This window comes from Octodon degus, unplaced genomic scaffold (assembly GCF_000260255.1).
Source record: "Octodon degus isolate 3935 unplaced genomic scaffold, OctDeg1.0 scaffold00014, whole genome shotgun sequence".
Classification (NCBI taxonomy): domain Eukaryota; kingdom Metazoa; phylum Chordata; class Mammalia; order Rodentia; family Octodontidae; genus Octodon; species Octodon degus.
Genome location: NW_004524590.1, coordinates 11,123,252 through 11,142,825, shown reverse-complemented (window position 1 = coordinate 11,142,825; position 19,574 = coordinate 11,123,252). Strand labels below are relative to the sequence as shown.

Here is a 19,574-nt window from a genome sequence, read left to right as displayed (position 1 = left end):
TCTAAGTAGGTGCTTTAGACCACTGAGCCATCTCACCAGCCCCCAGCTATTGATTTATTTACAACCCAAAGCATCCGTTGACCCTTCGGCCTGCCACCCACCCTAAGAATACTGTATCAAGAGTTATGGATTTTACAAAGCTGATGTACCTAAACCCATAGGCAATGACAGAAACGGTACTCGTGTAGGGAGCTGCAGAAGCTAGAAAGTTGGTCAGATGTGTATAGGTAGGACTAGGCCTCAGTTCCTAAAGCAAACAAGCTCCCTCAGTCCTGAGAGAAGCATCCTGAGTGGTTAATGTCATGTCAGCTATTAGTCACTAGGCAACCTCCTGTCACGTATTACTGACTTTGCAAAGGTGTAAATAAACATCCATACTGTTGCTTAGGAGGGGTGTCTCACCAACCAGGCAGATGAGTCACCACCTAACCCAGCTTTTGTCTTCTTGTCTATCTTTTCCTCATTCCTGCCACCAACGTTTCTCCTTGGGTAAAACAGATCATACTGAGACCCACGGATCCTTACGTTTGGCCCGGTAGCAGTGGGCAGCAGGAAAACTTCCAAAGAGCATGAATAAAGGAGGGAACTAGGGGAAGTGGACTGGTTAGAGCCAGAGTATTCCACACAGGTGTGCACTGGTACTGGCACTTAGGGGTAAAATTTAGGGATGGAGGCTCTCTAGGACCAGACTAGGGCTCCCTAGGGCCAGAGAGATAAAGGAGCATAAAGACAGAAATAGGTTTAAGAGAAACAGAAAGGAAAAAGTTAGGTTGAGTTAAAAATGGGACAGAGCCAGGGAGATAGCTCAGTAGAATAAGCACTTTCCTGGTAAGCACAAGGGCCTGAGTTTAATCCCTGGTTCCAAAAAAAACCCCAAAGGGACAGAGTTTCAAGAACCACAGATGTATATAGATGTATATAAAAATGTTTGCTGTTTTCTTGGTTTCTGTATTTGTGCTACTTTCTAAGACCAACACAAAGGACTTAGAGTAGAGTACTGTTTTAAAATCAAGGTCCAAACAAGACAAGGAGGGTAACGCAAAGGTATAGCAAATAGAGTTTAAACCCTCTAGCTTTGTTCAACTTTTAAAAAGTTCTTTTAAATCATGAGTAGTTGGTTCCAAGTGTTCCAGGCACCTAAGTTAGATAGAAATATTATAGGCAGTCAGACAAAGCTAGGCCCTTGAAGGAGATAACAATGAAGACAAGATATCTTAAAACTGCAAGAGAGATAGATGCTCCCACTGTGGGCCAGACCTACAAACCAAAGATTGAACAAATGTGACCTCCCTAAAGATAAGAACCTGGGATTGATCTTCACCTATAGGAATCCAGGAAGAGTCACTAATCCAACTACTACCTGCTGGCTACTGGGCAAAGTTCTCTTCTATAGTGGTACCCACTTTCTATGTGACTTGCTTCCCCATTTGGTCCTGGACTTAATCAATTTGACTTGAGCAATGGTGCTTGTAATCTCATTGGTTGACCATAGTTTTGTCCCACCTCATACCCACCTAAACGAGTTCCATGTTCTCCACCTTAGACCTATGTGGTTTTACACTATAAAAGTCCCTAGAAGACACAGTTTCCTGGGGACTACCTGCTTGGGGCTGCCCTCCTGCCCCTCTCTCATACAGGAGCTCTCTTTCTCCCAGTAAATATATTCTGCTCATCACCTTCGTTTGTTCCTGAAATTCATTCTTCAGTTTTAGAGGACACAAATCATCCCAGGTACCTTTCAGGTCAGGAGTTTCATTTTTCCCCTATATCATTTGGAGGTTATCCACTGAAATCACTGGATGGAGGGATGAGTTTGCTTTTCTTTCATAGATTCTAAATTGGGACTCATTAAGTAAAAGATTTTTATGCTTCAAATGTTGACATGTCTTAACCCATTTCTCATAATTGTTCATGTTTTATCTCATAGTTTTGGCTCATAGTTTTATTAAAATTGCTCACAATTGCTTATGATTTACCTTTTATATGGTTTTGTTAAAATGTTGGTAAAAATGCTGTTGGTAAATCTAGGTTAAAACATGGAAATGTTATAAGGTTATGATATTTCTCTAATAAGACATTTTATGACTGTTTTGTATTTGTATATGTTGCATTTGAACTAGTTGCTAAATACACTGGTATTCCTTGCTTGAGTTTAGACAATAGTGTTAGACAGAGTAACTTTTAGAAAGCCTCCTAGTGGACTTTTTATAAACTTCTGTAAAATGGGACTTTCTGAATGTAGCTCAGACTTACAAAATCTACATGCCTGTATATAAAACATGGGACTCCTTTTGCCAACTAAATGACATTAGGTCGACAACCATTCTTAAAGACTTGGAGGACAGGTTTCACTGGGACAGACTGGCTCTGATCCCCCTCTACCTGCTAGAGGAAATGTCAGGCCTGCTCTGTTTCAGTTTCCTTTCTTTGACTTTACTCCTAGTTTTCTCATGTCTTTGTACTTTCCTTTTTAGAGGCATGTAAAATTAGGAAAACAATATAGACTGTTCCAACTAAGTGAAGCCCTTAGTAAAAGAGCATTTCTTAATGCTGAAGACTGGGAAGTCACTTTAGAAAAGGATACATACCCCATCTCTGGGTCAGATGAAGCAAATAGGACTATGGCTGTCCAGGAGGGCACACATAAAAGCCATGTCCCAGCTTAGTGTTCTGAGCAGGTCTCCTTCAAGAGGCTTAACCTGAGACACAGTGGAGAGGAGCAGTTTCTGGGTGACATCAGAAGGAGCTATCTCCAAAAGCAGAACATTTATAGGACCAAAACACATTTAGTGTGAGGGAGGATCTCGAACCTTTCTTCTCCTAGGTCTAGATATCATTTAGGTGCATAAGAGCTAAGTTTTGGACTTTAAAAACTTTACTGTAAAGAACTAGGTAATCTTGTTGAGGCTGCTAAGTATCCCTTGTAGAACTTGGACAAACAGTGGTTACTCTGCCAGCTAGTGACTGCTCCTAGAGCAGCTGCCACTCTTTGAAGCAGAGGACAAGTTTCCCCAGCCAATCTTTGGTGAATCTCCATTCAAACCAGTAGCTGATGGAATGTGGACTAGAGACACAGCTGGATTCCCTTTCTGTAGACTGATCTCTGGTGTGTGGGCCAATAAAACTGAGAACACTGGAGGGGGGATGGCCAGGGTGACTCTCTGACAGATACCTAATGGTGCTTGGTGGAAACTTGAGGAGGACTACCTGAGCAGCTCTCCTTGAAAGAAGAACGATTGTCTCCATTTTGACTGAGCCTGACCCTATTTCCTAGTATTGTTATGTACAGAGCTGGCTAGGACTTCTATTTATCCTTCAATTGGCCTTAAGCAATGTGTATTGGTCTAGCTGAGGTGCTGGTGATAGTCTGAAGGTGGCAGGCGTGTTTCCCTGATAATCTATACCTGCTGCTCTTTAATGTGAGCGAGGTCGATACAGGACAAAAGAGCTAAAGTTCTGCACCACCAGCTAGGATAGAGCCTCAAGATAGAGGCTATGACTTCCTGGGGCTTGAAAGACTATATCAAACCTGAAGTGCCAGACCCCCCAAAACATTAGATGCTATCTCATGGCATAATAGTATACTGCAGATTTCTTTCTCTGCATATCCTCTCTGCATATGGCAGAGGTAAATGTAGGCCACTCACCTAGCTCAGCTCACAATGGTCACTTATTTCCCACAATTCTCAGTCAATCCTCCTCAAGCCACTCCCCCACTGAATAAAAACTGGGTGAGGCCCTTGGTCACTCTCTTTGTTCTGGAAAGCCATCTTCATGGCTGGACTTAGAGCCCTTCGATTCCCCAGTGATTCAGAGTATAATTTAGTATCTTTATTTTCACCATGGGTTGCATTGAAAGTGGTAGATTTGAATCAACTTGATGGGATTCCAATAACTTTGGGATTACAAATATTGGCTTCTTGGACTGAGACGAGGATCTGGAAGCGACTCCTACAGAAACTGGCTCTTGACCACTGAAAGACCTCCACTTACCTATTGTACTTTTCCACTCTTTCTGCCTGTAAACTAGGAATTCTACCTGAGATTTTCAGTAGAACAACTTAATGAGTCATTCCTTCAAAACTTAGGCTGAGGCAGCTTGCAGTAGTTTACATTCTACAGCAGCTATCAGGGGAATGATTTACATCTGTGCCTTACATGTTAACTAAATAAAAAAAGAGACTTTTGCCAGACAAATTGTATTTTTACCAACATGTAAAATGTGATGTTAGGTGATACATATAAGTTTCACCTGTGAGCTTCAAAGTTAAATCTTGTCCAGTTGCTGAAAATGTTTACCTAGGTGATTAGATGGAAAACACAAGTGTCTGGAGATTTGGCTCAGTGCATGGGGCCAAATCCTTCCAGTCAATTGTTCCATCTATCTGTAGAAGGGACCTTTGTAGCCTGAGAAGTGCTGTGCTTTAAACTGACCCTTTCGTGCAATAGTTATGCCTTCTTCTGCAGACATTCTGGTCACCAGATCAATTGTAACTTATATTCACAAATATTCAGTCAAGAGTAAGTGAAGAGTTTATAAGATGTTTCAGGAGATAGGAATCATGTACCAGTTTGAGGGTGGAAAGACTGGTGGGATCTTGTCTCCCTTCTCTCCAACAGGAGCATCCACCTACTCTAGAGAGGGCTACTCAAGGGATGCCTGGGTGGAGGAATCAACTAGGAAGAAGGTGGGGACACCAAAAAAGGTAGTTTCTATTGAATTCCAGGTTATCTCACAGTTAAAGTTTCTTACTCCTTTATAATGCTTCATTAGTATCGTAAGACATTTGATCTTTACACACTAAAAAAGAGCCATTTAATCCAAATGGAATGCAGGGGGAAGTATCAATTATGATGCTATTTTACAACTGGAAAGATACTATGAAAAGCAAAATGATCAAAAATATATTATGTTTAGATTTTGTACATTAAGAAAGTCATTGTTTCCTAGTTTTAAGATGTAGATGTGAGAGGGCCAAGGAGATAGCTCAGTAGAATAAGTGCTTGCCTGGCAAGTGCAAGGGTCTGAGTTCAATTCCCATTTCCACCAAAAAAAAAAAAAAAAAAAAAAAAGATGTAGATGTGAGCTATGGGAGAACCAGGCAGTTCAGATACCCAAAGCATTCACTATCCTGGAGCCTAAGGCTGCTGCTTCCTGGCCTTTGGAGCCTACAGACAAGACAGGCTTAATCACAGCCTCATCCACCATTACTGAAAGTGAGGTTTCCCCTACTTGCTTTCTAGTCTAGAGGACAGGGCTTCTAGATCAACTGTAGTCCAGCCCTCTACAGGGCTGCACCCATCCTCAGCTGGGTTTATGCAAGCTCCTCAAGGACAATATCCTTTATAAGAAGTAAAAAGACAATTTAGAACTTCCAGAGTTCCTGTGCCTTTTTCTCTGTGACCTAAAACAGATGAAGTCAGGTCTTAGAAAATCTTTACATGAACCTGATAAGTACGTTGATGTCTGTAAAGGACTTACTCAGACTTATGAACTAGATTGAGAAGATACAATGTTAATCTTAAACCAATCTTTTACTTCTATGGAAAGGCAAGCAGCATTACAAGCTGCCATTGCATTTGGAGATACATATCATATTGTTAATTTTAAACATCCAAAAGATAGACAGCCAGTGGAACTACCTGTTCCCACTGGAGCCCAAACAGTCAACCCTCTGCTGGCCTAATAGCCAAACAGGAGATTGGATAAAAGACATTTTCCTTCAAGTGTATATTCTTGAAGGTCTAAGAACTAGAACCAAGCCTTCTAGTTATTTTAAACTTTTTTATCAGAAAAAAGATTAACATCCCTCTGATTTCTTAGAATGTTTAATAGAGGAACTGGTAAGACATACTTCCTGAGATGCTAATTCAATAGAGAGATATGTTACTCTTACAGATAAGTTCATTACTCAGTCAGCTCCAGATATTAGAAAAGAGCTATAAAAGATAGATTCTGTTCTAGATAACTTAATACTGTAGTAAAAACTGCTTCCTTATTGTCTTATAATCAGAACTTGGAGAAAACCAGGGAGAAAAAACAAAGAGATCAAAAATGGCTGCCATTATTGCAGCCTAAAATAGACCCTAAGTCTGATTCTCTGGACTCTAAGAAGAGCTCAACGATGATGAGGTTCATCTGCTGATAAGGTTCACCTGCTGCTGTTGTCAGAAGCCAGGCCAGCATAAGAGGGACCGCCTTAAGAGGCCCCAAGCCATGCCCTGACTGCTAAGGCAGCCACTAGAAGTGAGAGTGCACTCTGAGGTGGAGGCCCCAGAGCTCAGACTCAGCTTCCCAGATGGTCCAGCAGGACTGAAGGGCCCTGGGCCTGCCTCCTCCCTCTGGCCAGACTGTTATCTCTACTTATCATACCCATGGAGGAGCCCTGAGTAATCATGACTAAAGGAAAACTCAGCCTATTGCTGGACATTGGCACAGGTCTCTTTGTCCTTCTCCAACCCTGACCTTCCTTTAGAAGACATCTTGCTTTAGCTGTAACTGAGATAACTTTCTTTTCACTCACTCCTTTTAGTTATGCCTAAAAGCCTAGCTCTCATCCTGAAGAGACTGTATCCTGTTTAAATACTACAATATATTCAGGTTGCTAACTAATCAAAATTATGCTAATTCTAATTTTTACAAATGTAATATACATTGTTGTTCATGTACAAGACTTAAAAAGTATTTCACTAGTTAAAACAGGTCCCCAAGGACAGATAGAATTCTGGTAAGAAAAATGTCTAGAAACACTGGCTGTACCATGTCAAACAGCTTTGGGCCTATAGATAGAGCCAAGCCTTGTCTTTAGACCATAAAACTCATAGCCACAGTGTTGAAAGGAAAAATCCCTCCACAGTGCCTCGTTTACAACAGGGGACATATCCAAAACACTGAATGGGACATTGGTTTAATCTGACTGAATGCTGTGTATTTCATGGTAAGTATATAAGTTAGCCTGGTTGATTTCTGATGTAATGCAGGTATATCATGCTGATAATAAATACAGGTATGACCTTTCAGATTATATTTCTCAAAAGTAACACTGCCCAATGTTTTATAATATGTTGTGTGTGTTCTAGTTGATAAAGTTATTAGACATTTTCAAAGAAAATGTTATGATTTCAGTCAATAGTTACAGGTGTTTTTCAATTAAAAGGCAAAAGTGTTTCCCTATTCTTCTACTACAGATAAGTTTTGAGTTCAAAAATGTACAGGTAAGAAGCAACTTGCTGATGTCACTGTTTTCTCACAAGGTGTAACTAGAAAAATATGCCATACTACATTTAAATTACTTAAAAGCATTGACAGTAAAAATAAGGTATTAATCTTATTTTCATAAGTCCCCAAAATTTAGAGATAATTATAACTAAAGCTAGAGAGACTTATAGCAAACTGTCAGACTCCATAAATAAAGGGGTCTAAGAGCTAGTGGGTTACAATTGCTATGCCTCAAAAAAGTTTATAAATTTCCGTTAGCACAAAAGCTCCTGCTTTGCTTACGCATGCTCTAATCTCTCAGAAAATTTGTTCTTTCCTAGAAGATACCAAAACCCAGGTAGTCATGCAGATAAAATCTATAACAAATATGCTAGATTAAGATTCTTTTTACTGGGATCCACCAGATTTTGTCTAGAGACACATATTAAGGCCTTAACTAACTGTCCATCTTACACAGCCCAGGTTAGCTGAGCCTTCTCAGGGTTTCCTGCCCTATTACAGGAGAAGTTGCTCTCATGTTCCTTGGGCAGGGCTGCCTGCAGGAGGCCTTAAAACTAAAATGGTATACCTTGCTCAGTGGGCCCCAGATGTCTGACAGAAGCCCAGAAGTTAGAAGGGTTTGCAGGAATGAATTGTCTCAGTTGAAAGAAATTGCTCAGAAAGTGTTTCATAGTAAGAAGGATACAGAATAGAATTATAGACAGAAAATGAAAATAGCGATACTAGCAGCATACAGAACTGAAGGCCAGTCAGGAAACAGGGAAAATGTTATGCTTCCCTGGATCCAGACAGAGAGAAGGGACATTTCAAGCAAAAAATGTCCAGAGATGCTAGACAGGAAAAAAAAAAGTGTTCATGATGGAATCAGAGAAAGTTTCAGATTGATAAGACCATGAGTCTTCCCCTCTCAGCCTGAGGGAGCCCATGTTAGCTGCCAATATAAGGAAAAAGCCTGTGAGACATTTAATAAAAGCTCATGCAGATTTGTCAGTAGTTGCCCAGCCAGTGGCCCCACTTGCCAACGGGAGAGTACTCAGTATTTTCCCTAGGTCTGGCAGTACATATGTTCCCAATAATAATAGAGTTGGTGAGACATAAAAGGCCAGTTTATTTGAGACAATGCCCAGTGGCCATGGAAGATAAAAAAGGGATTAAACCCCATATTTAAGAGATCTCTGCCAATTGACCTATAAAAATTTCTAACTAGTCCTTTTATAACTACAAACTTTAAATGGTTACTGCATCCCAGATTCTTCTGCTAATGTCTCAATAACTGTTTAAAAGATGTCTAGGGGCTGGGGAGATAGCTCAGTGGAATAAGTGCTTTCCTGGCAAGCGCAAGGGCCTGAGTTCAATCCCCGGTTCCACCAAAAAAAAAAAAAAACAACAACAACAACAACAAAAAAAAACACCCAGCAGCCTATGTTTAAAAGATGTCAAATCAATGGCATATGAGATGCTGAGCTCCCCCGGACCCTATCTTTATCATCTTTATGGGAAGTCATTACTGTCTCCTTAGTGCAAATCATTTTTTACTATATTCATAATTATCCTCTTGATATTATTGGGCCCATGCATGTTTAATAATTTCTTTGGCTTTGTCTCCTCCAGATTTAAAGCTCTTCTTCCCACCCAAGCTAAAAATGCCTGGTGTCTATTGAAGGCCTTTAGATAGAACCTCTGGAGAGTATCTCTGACTGCTGGTCAACAATTATGACCCCTTTCAGCCTGAAGAAGCCACAGTGGTCGTCACTCATGATTCCCTCATGGCAGTTCAGGTTACTTCTTCAGAGGGGGGAATATTGCAGGCAGCTAAGTTAGAAATATTATAGGCAGTCAGACAGGGCTAGGCCCTTGAAGGAGATAATAAAGACAAGATGCCTTACAACTGTGAGAGAGATGGATGCTCCCGCTGTGGGCCAGATCTACAGACCAAAGACTGAACAAATGCTGACCTCCCTAAAGATAAGCATCCGGGATTGGTCATCAACTTGAGGAAACCAGGAAGAGTCACTAATCCAACTGCTACTGGCTGGCTACTGGACAAAGTCCTGTTCTATATTCATGTCTGCTTGTTACATGACTCATCTCCCCATTTGGTCCTGGACTTAATCAATTTTACCTGGACAATGGTGCTTATAATCTGATGGGTTGCCCATAGTTTTGTCCCAACTCATGCCCCGCTAAGCAAGTTCCCATGTTCTCCCTCTTAGACCTGCATGGTTTTACACTGTAAAAGTCCCTGGAAGAGACAGCTTTCTGGGGACCACCTGCTCGGGGGCCCCCCTCCTATCCTCTCAGATACGAGCTTTCTTTCCCCAAAAAAATATATTCTGCTCATAACCTCTGTTCCTAAAATTAATTCTTCAGCTTTAGAAAACATGAACTTGTTGAGGTACCTTTCAGATTGGGAGTTTCATTTTTTCCCCTATGTCACAAGCAGCAAGGTATGACCAGGGGGAGGGGCACAAACTGGGTTCAGAGAGGCTTCTCCTGGGATTTCCCAGCCGCCTGCTCTTCTGTTTGCCCCATCCAGCCTCAGAGGTTGGTGCCTACCACCAACTACAGTCCTGTGCACCTGATGCTAAGCAGGAGGGTCATGACTATGGTAACTACAGCCTTGGCACTGGCTGTGCATGTTGTTGTTGTTGTTGTTAGGCTCAAGATAGTGTCTATGTTTAAAATCTAGGCAAAAACAAAACATCCAGTGGTCAGAGCTAGAGCGACGGCAGCACACACAGTGGCTGGACACAGAGGCCTTGGCAGCTCTGAGAAATTCTACCGAGTCATAGATCAGAACTTCAGCCTCAGAGGAAGTAGAGCCATTTCCTTTATCTCCTTTGCAATTGGCACTAGAAGAAACAGAGGAGTCGGTGGAGGGTTTTCAATATATCTACTCTGTTTCTAAAGTCCGAGTCCCTATTAATTCAGGACAAGTTGTGCGTCTTCATGAAACTATACCTCTTAAAACCTTAAAAGAATTAAAACAAGCTGTTGTTACTTTTGGCCCTACTGCTCCCTTTACCTTGAGTTTTGTAGAAATGCTAAGACAGCAGATTATGATCCCAAATAATTGGAAAGGAATAGCTAAAGTGTGTTTGAATCCAGGAGATTATTTATTGTGGAAATGAAATTTCTTTGAATATTGTACAGAACAGCCAGCTCGAAGTGTGGTTCACAACTTAGCCATTGCAAAAAATATGCCAATCGGGGAGGGTGCTTTTGCCAGTACAAACAATCAACCTACCTTGGCATTGCAAATTTCTGAACAAACTAAGATACTTGCCATTAGAGCCTGGAGGGAACTTCCTTCTGAGAGTGAAGCATCCCTTAACTTGGCTTCCATTAGGCAAGGCCCAGATGAACATTTCCAAGATCTTGCTGCATGTTTATTACACACTGGTGAGAGGATTATAAGTGATAAAGAAGCTAGCAAATTAATAGTTCGGTACTGGCCTTCAAAAATGTCAATAAATGGTGTAAAGAGGCTTTAAGAGCCCACAAAAAAGTGGGCTACACTGTCTGAGAAAATTCGGATTTGTGCAGATGTTGACCCCTCATACATGCAGGGGAGCTGCCTTGACAGTAGCTGTTACTCAGGTTATTCATCCACAGTCTAGAAAAAAAGGGGAAAAGTAAGATTGTTTGTTTTCATTGTGGGAAAGAGGGACATTTAGCCCGAAACTATTCTGTTGCACCAAAGGCAACACAGCCATTATCTGTGTCTTCAATAAAACTTTCCAGTCCATGTACTAGATGTAGACAAGGGAACTACTGGACAAGTGAGTGTAGATCTAATACTGATGTGGAAGGCTGACCCATTCAGTGAAACTTCTAACGGGCCCCACTCAGCCCCATCAAATAATGGGGATGCTTTCCACTCCCCCACCACAATGGTCTCTGATCTCTGGCAAGCAACAACTGACTTGGACCTCAGTTCCTGCTCCAGATTCCACTGACTGCTGAAATGGGGCCCCAAATTATTCCTACTGGAGTCTATGGAGCTGTGCCTCAGGGTACAATGGGAATCTTGCTAGGCCGCAACAGTCTCATTTTAAAAGGTCTCCAGATTTTTGTCTTGTGTAATTGATGCAGATTATGCAGGGAAATAAAAGTTATAATTCTATCCACCCAAACCATTATTTGAACCACACCAGACTCTTATATTGCTCAATTTGTCATTCTTTTTTTGATAAGAATTTTAAAATTATTAAAAAGAAACATTGGGGCCGGCCAAATAGCTCAGCGGATTAAAGCACCTGCACAGAAGATGAGATGCCTTACAACTGTGGGAGGGGTGGATGCTCCTGCTGTGAACCAGACCTGAAGACCTAAAGGCCAAACAAATGCTAAACGAGTAGCACCTGGGATAGATATTCTAAATAGGTATCAATCACCTGGAAAGACCCAAGTGAGTCACTAGCCCAACCCCCAACAGAAAGAGACCCTATCCCGCATTCCAACCCCCAACAGAAAAAGTCCCTGTTCCATTTGTAATCCCATTGGTTGACCATAGTTTTGTCCCACCTCCTGCCCACCTAAATGAGTTCCCATTCTCTCTACCTTAGCCTCACATGGTTTTACACTATAAAAGTCCCTGGAAGAGACAGCTTCCCAGGGTACTACCCGCTGGGGCCCCCCTTCTGTCCCTCTCTTGGACAGGAGCTTTCTTTCTCTCAATAAATATATTCTGCTCATTAAAAAAAAAAAAAGCACCTGCAAGCAGGCTCAGGGGTGGGGAGGAGCGGGGGAGGGGGGCTGGGGGGGTTAGGGGATGGGAGGGTATCCATCCCCCCCGCCTGCTGTGCTGGCCCCGCCCCCAGGGCGTGCTGAGATGGCAATTGAGACTGGGCGTGGTGGTGTGCACCTGTAATCCCAGCTCTTGGGAGGCTGTAAACAGGAGAATCGCTAGGAGTCTGATCTAGTAGTGAGACCCTGAACATCCTGTAGACCCTTCCCTAAAATACGAGAGAGAGAGAGAGAGAGAGAGAGAGAGAGAGAGAGAGAGAGAGAGAAAAGAAACATTGGATTAAAAATAAAAATTATGTAATTAAAGAAAAACATTTTTAAGGGTTTTTCAAATTCAGGCGAGGATGGCCTCCAGGCAGGGCAGCTACCAAGGTGAAGGGCCATTACCCCAGGAGCAGAACTTAGCAGAAAAGCACTCTCCGCATTGTAGTTGACATTAAAAGAATAGTTTACATTTGCCCCTAAAGGTGATTGGCTGATGATCTAAGCACCTGCCTGGCAAGTGTGACGCTCCTACTGCAAGCCAGGCTGGCACCAGCCGTGCGGTGGGACTCTGTACCGATTAACTTTTTTAAAACGCTTGCTTGAGACCAGGCGTGGTGGTGCACACCTGTAACGCAGGTCCTGGAGGCTGTAAACAGGCGGATCGCTACGAGTCCGATCTAGTAATGAGACCCTGAACACCCTGTAGACCCTTCCCTAAAAATACAAAAATTAATAAGTAAATAAATAAAATTGTTTCCTTACAAAATCATATTTCCTAAGATTGGCAATAATGGGGATATTTTAAAAGATTACTTAAAATTCCTTTAACTCCTCCTAAGTTTGACTACTTGTTTTATAGTCCTAAATTAAAATTGGTATAAAAAGCTTTGATATTTTACAAACAAATATAGAAATTTGGAGTACAGTTTAAAACCAGTGTAGTTAAACAGTAACTTGATTTTTACATCCAATTTAAATAATAAAAGGCCTCATAATGGCCTCCACAGGGGTACAAGCTATGATAACTTCTCCATATTTGGGTTAACTTATCCAACAAAGATATAATGTGCCCCAAACTGTCCAGTTCAACCATTCATGATTTTTAGGCTTTACTTGGCTCCATCCAGATTTTAGGCTTCATTTCTCTGGTCTATTGACTATCCTTATCCTCCAAAGAAGCTAAATTAATTTGCTTTTTTTTCACAGATGGGTCATATAAGGTTAAGTAAAGCTATGTATGTCTTCTTCTTCCAGGATACAGGATACAGGTTTATTATGGTACAATTAAAATTCAATTACAAAAAAAGGGGGGAATCAATCCCTTCAACTTCACTTGTCAATATATACTATTAAATTTTTTGTTTAATTCTACAAAAAAAATGGAAGTACAGCAGCAAAAAGAATTTCATCAAGTAAGAGAAAAAAGACCAGTAAAGGTCCTTTGGAGAGATCTCTATACTGGAGAATGGAAGGGACCTAGCAGACTGGATGTGGTGGCGTGCGCCTGTAATCCCAGCAGGGGAGGCTGTAAACAGGTGGATCACTGCAAGGTCGATCTAATAGTGAGACCCTGAACACCCTGTAGACCCTCCCCTAAAATCAAATAAATAAATAAATAAATAAAATCACCAGTAACCTAAGGCAGAGGAGATTCTTGTGCTTCTACAGGAAATGCTAAAAGGCCTATTTGGGTACGAGAGTAAGCTGTCAGGTTAAACCATGAAGCCGGATCTGGAGAAGTTAACAGCGATGAGGCCAGATCCAGCCTGGGGCCTACTGAAGGAAGTGACCAAATGGAAGTCGAAGGTCTAAATAGGTGGTAAAATATAAAAATAACTGACGTAAATTTTACTAGTATTAAGACAAAAATGCAAAATGTGCATAGTAATTACAGATAAAAGATTTATTCCTTCCAAAATTTTCTGATAAGAAAAGATCTCTGCCTGTTGACAAATAACAAAATCTGACTTGCCTATTTGTAATTACAAATTTCTAAAAATTGTAATAGAGTTACTATAATTAATTTGGTCAAGAATATATGAGTGCACTCTTGATTTTGTAAAGCTGTTTCTTCTGTGTTCTATGTATTTATGTTTGTGTGTAGTTCTGTAAACAGCTGTTCTTTTTTTCTTTTTAGATCATTTGTTCATGATACAATTTGAGATATAGATTTAAAAGCATGCTTTCTCCTAGGTTACCAACTGTTCTAAGTGATAGCAAAATCACTTTATACACAATTTACCAAAAAGTTTAAGCTAATTAAGCAAAAATTTCTTAGAGTGGGAAGAAATTATTAGATGGGTAAGAGGTGTGGCCCATCTTTTTGTTCTTCAATGAGGAGCTTCCAATAATCTCAATAGTCTCTTAGGAGACACCCTCAATACGTTGGTCATTGGTTTAAAAATAAAGTTTTTCAGAAAAAAAAATCACAATAAGGTTTTCTCTTGGTATAAAACTAAATTAAGAAACAAAGGTTTTCACAAGCGCATGGTAATTCATTATTGTTAATCTCACGGTATATTGAGTGTACTCATGATTCCAGGTGTACAGATCTTCCAAAATGTAAAACAAAGATTGCTTATTGTGATAAGACTTTCTCTTAGATTCAAAATTCTGCCTTTAACAAACAACTTGTGATGTATATCCTACTTAAGGACAACGAATCAGGTAAAAATTTCTTACCTATTAGATAGAGATGATCAGTTAAAAGGATTATATTATGTCAAAACGAAAATTTAAGTATGTCACAAAATGTCATCAGGGTTGTCTTGCTGCAATGTTGCATATGTTTTTGTTTTTTGTTTTCTAGTGTATTTAGTACAGAGTCTACAGGGTCTCACTACACAGATCAGACTCCTAGCATTCCTCCTGTTTTTCAGCCTCCCATGTGCTGAGATTACAGGCCCAGGCCACCACATCCAGTCTCAATCGCCATCTCAACATACCCCAGGGGCAGGGCTGGCACGGCACACCAGGGATCGAACCCCAGTCCCTGGGTCTGCCTAAGCAGGAGCTTTAATCCATTGAGCTTTAATCCGTTGAGGCCTAACAATATTGTATATGGTTTTGATTTTTAAATTTTTGTGTAAAAATATGTAATTGTTATCTTTTAACATTCTGTAGCGATTTAAATATTAGACTATCCACGGCTGCTAGATAATAACAGTTCCATTTTATGTCTAAGGTGTTTGATATTCAGATAGACAGTAATATTAAGCTTTACTGCTTCTGTTGCAGGGTAATGTCATTAAGCTTCTCTTCTGGATGTTTAACAACTAAAGTGTGGAGATCAATAATTAGAGACAGATGGGCCACAAGGAGAGTCAATATTTTGACCCTAGACCTTCAAGGTCAGTGAGAACTTAGGACATAAGAAAACATCTGCTGTGACATCCTATAACTCAGGTGAGTCCCTGATTTTCTGATCAAGGACATACTGGGGCCACAGAGGAAAGCGATCGATGCTGTAGAGTGTGCCTAAGGAGAGTCATCTAGAGAGAAAACATTCTCTCAGGCTTTCACAGAAAGCAAACTGGTCAAGCAATGGCTGTGTCTCATCCAGATGGCTGACACTGACAGAAGATGTAAGAGGTGCTGTACATGGTTCCAAGGTAAATCCTGAGGAGATTAACTGACCTTGTCAGATAGCAAAAGTTAAATTTGTATTTATACAAGTCTTGCTTTAACTTGGTCTTAACCATCCAGCAGAAAAGTGTAACCACAAGATAAAAAAAGTAATGGCATATTAATATGCTAAGCTGTAAAAGGTTCATGTCACTAACATCTTCTGAGAAGTGCCAACTGTATCGATAACTCACTACTGCTATTATGGACTATTAGACTATATAGGGTTACATTTTTGAATTCAAGTACTTAAAATCTTTGGACTGGCATCAAGTGTGAAAAGGTCCTCTAAAGAATTATCCAAATACAGCTTCTCCAGTTACAATGGAACATCCATCTCTGGCACAACAAAACAAAAAAGGGGGATATGTTGGGAGCCTTGGAAGCTAGAAAAGTGGCTAAGTGTGTAGGCAGGAACAGGCCTCGGTGCCTAAAGCCAACAAGCTACCTCAGTCCTGAAACAAGCATCCTGACTGGTTAATGTCAGCTACTAGTTACTAGGCAACCTTGTGTCACGTGTTACTAACTTTGCAAAGGTATAAATAAACATCCATAGTGTCACTCAGGGGTCTCACCAATCAGGCGGAGGAGTCACCACCTAGCCCAGCTCTTGTGTTCTTGTCTGTCTTTTCCTCATTCCTCCCACTGCTTCTCCCTGGGTAGAACGGATCACACCGATACCCACGGATCTGTACATGCCAGCGGAGGGCAGAGTGCGCTGGCCACCCCAAGACTGCATGTGGCCCCTGAGTACTCCTGGCCGCTGCCAAATTGCTCTACACTAGCCAGACCTAAAGGCCACAGGTATTTTCTCCATCTAGGTGACAAGCCCTGGACAGGAAGAAACTGCACACTCTGCTTTGGGCTCCTGCCTACCCCCTTTCAGAGAGGACAACACAGATTGACTGGAAAAGAGGGGTCCTAGAAAATACTCCCAAGTGGGCGTGTCTGCCACCAACTTCATCCTTTCTCCCTTAACCCTAATACTCTCTCCCTAGACTTCTCCGACAACTCCCACCCTGAACCCAAGAGACAGACACGCTTCTCTCCCTGCGTGCCCAGCTGGCATCCAGCTAATGAAGCACCCTAAAGTACACCTCCCACGGGCCTGCCCTTTAACAGTGATAGGGCAGAAGATAGAGGACCCAACGCTGGCTTTTGGGGGGCCGAACTTGGTTTAAATCCTGTGTCAACTACTTGATAAGCATGTTCCTTAACTCCTCTGAGCCTCAGTTTCCTCATCTGCAAAATGTTACTTTGCAACAAACACATTGACTTTTATTCAGTGCAGCCACGAGTTTTCCAGATGATTCTGAGGGGTTACTATAATTTATGTCACACAGCTATCACGTGGTAGATGTATAGAACAGCCGCCTTTGGTGGGGGTGGTTTGCGGGAGATTGAGCCCAAGGCCTCAGTCAAACAACAAGGCTAATGACAAACATTTGTCAGACACCCTGTAGGTGCTGGGCAAAGTGCAAGCACTGAGGACCTCAAGATGAGTAGTTTTCTGGTCTCTCATTGCAGAACAGATAACCCCTAGTAGGCACTCAGTAAATATTTGCCGAGTGCCTCAGGGAGCTCACACTTCAGTGAGAGACGTGGGACGCCCAGGGCACGGTCCTCACAAACACGGCAGGTCACACTCAGAAGCTAGGACGGAGCCCAGAGCAGGCCTTTGCTTGGGGCAAGGGGAAGAAAAGGCTGGCATGGGGGCCCAAGTAGAGTCACCAAGGATATGCAAGAAGGTATAGAAAACAGTGCCCTACAAGTGCTGTCCCCATAAGGGTTCTCAGGGGCTCACAGTTCTTGTGGTTCTCTAGGGACATGGCTGCCCTGGGAAGGGACAAGTGACTCAGAGAGAGACAAGCCCATCCCCGACAGTGGCCCTGAAGTTCAGGCCATAGCTCACGGCGAGCACAGACAGTGCATCTCAGCACTTCCCTACATTAAGTCGTTCGGTTCCCTTGCAGTCAGAATTACTACTGACCCTATTTCCTGGATGAAGAAACTGAGGAACAGTGCAAACAAGTCCTCCCAGCCCCACCAAGGTCAAGCTTGGGATTCACACTCACCAACCTGGCTCTGAGCAGTTAACTACATGTGGCTTCTCTTTCAGTTTAATGAACAAGTCCAGGGCAAAGCTCACAGTGCCTGGGGTCCTCCAGACCTTCATTCCCAGGCAATGAAGCAGGATATCAGGTCTGGGTGGGCAGGACAAGTAGGTAGGTGCTGAGAGCAGTCCCCGGCCCTGATTCCTGCAGGTGCTGGCTTTCCCTGTCCACACTTAGGCCCCGCCACCTTGCACACCCCGTACCAATGTGTTGGGCGGGGCGAGTTTCATGTGCTTACCCGCTTTTCATTAGAAGAGTCGTTCACGTTAACCCCACAGGCCAGGTCAGGCCTGGGGAAGGTTTCAGACCAGCCGTCCTGTGTGCAGTTTCGGAACAGGGAACCTGTGGGTGGCAAGCATCTTGCAAATGAGCAACTGGGCCGGGCACTGTGCTTTCATAACAGAATCTACAGTAACAAGTAAGTATTGTTGTCACTTTATAGCTGGGAAACTGAGGCAGGCAGGTTAAGTAGTATGTCCAAGTAAGTGAGGGAGGAGACTGCAACCCAGAAGCTCCAGAGCCCATACTCCCACCACACACTGCACACCAGTCCCCTTCCTTCCTCTTGCCCTGTGCTTTACCGGAACCTGTGTCCTAGGGCCATGGAACAAAAGGGTCCCCAGAACCTCTAGGGGAGTTGGCAAAGGTAGGACACTCCTACAGTAGACTCTTCCCCGGCTCTTGCTCTTACACATCCTGCTCAAGGAAGGAAGTTCTGTTTTACTTCTAATGCTACACCGTCTCACCTGGCCACTTGGAAGCCACCAAAGTGCTACTGAGGTAGACCCTTTCTGTCCTTCACAAGAAGAGTGGCATTTCCGGCCACAGAACCCAGGGCCCTCACGGAAGCAACTGCAGCTCTGGGTGCCCTACATACCTGCCACCAAGCTACAGGTTACCTCCTCTTGCTAGATGCCCAATGGTTCTGATCTCCTGGGGGGGAGGTGTTTGGGGGGTCCACACTGACTGGCTGGGGCTAGACAGAAAGGCAAATGAATGGGCATGCAAGTGTGTGTGTGTGTGTGTGTGTGTGTATGTGTGTGTGTGCATGCACGCATGCTCGTCTGTGTCTGTCTGTGTTGCTGAGAATCAAATCCAGGGCTTCACCCATGCTAAACACACCCCTTACCCCTTGCCCTCACTGCAGCTTTCAAAGCCAGAGCCCGAAGACTGAGACAGGAGCTCTGGCCAGGAAGGAAGGCCTGGGCCCAGGGAGAGGTGCCCACCTTGCACCTCGTAACCCAACTGCCTACTGGTGAGGGCGTCCCGGAGTGAGGGCCCTGGTCAGCAACTCCTGCACATGGAGCCCAGCCAGGGCCACCTGAGCAGCCCCACTGCACCTGCATGTGCCTCGCCAAGGACCCCAGAGCTAGGCCACTGCCCACAAGGCCCAGCGTCAAGTGAGCTCCAAGGAGATGGAGCTTTTCCAGAGCTGGCCACTCTGCTCAGCACTTTCTGCATGGAGATCTAATTTCTGACCTAATCCCACCTATTTTGCCAACCAAAAAACCAAGGCCCACATCTGGGCCTCAATGCCTAGCCAGCATCTATGCCGTCCCCTGCTGGCCTTCTCCCTGTGGTCCCAACGGTGGTTTCTATCCCCTGGAGACCATGTCCTGTGCCCTCTGGGCACACCCAGTCAGTGAAGCTTCAGAAGCCAAGAGCACAGGTCTGGCAGCAGCCTGACTGAGTTCAAACCCTAGCGCTGCGTTCTGGTTGCCATGTGCTTTTGCACGCATCGCTGCTCTGAGCCACACGGGCAGAAGCACCCACAGTGCAAGGGTGAGCCACGGCCATGCCAGCACCTGGCTCCATTAGCGACCTTTCCAAAGGAGGCAGGAGTGGGCAGGAATCTTGGGATTTTAGTATATATGCTGCTGAAG

The 19,574-nt window shown here is 43.1% G+C and overlaps 1 protein-coding gene across 5 annotated transcripts in view; it reads right to left on the bottom strand.

Moving 5' to 3' along the window:
• Sctr (secretin receptor) overlaps positions 1–19,574 on the bottom strand; it is a 92,716-nt gene that overhangs the window by 36,242 nt on the left and 36,900 nt on the right. For all 5 annotated transcript variants that reach the window (XM_023709720.1, XM_023709721.1, XM_023709724.1 and 2 more), the window contains one exon: positions 17,930–18,033. In XM_023709720.1, the coding sequence (XP_023565488.1) occupies positions 17,930–18,033 (104 nt within the window). The remainder of the gene's footprint in view (positions 1–17,929; positions 18,034–19,574) is intronic.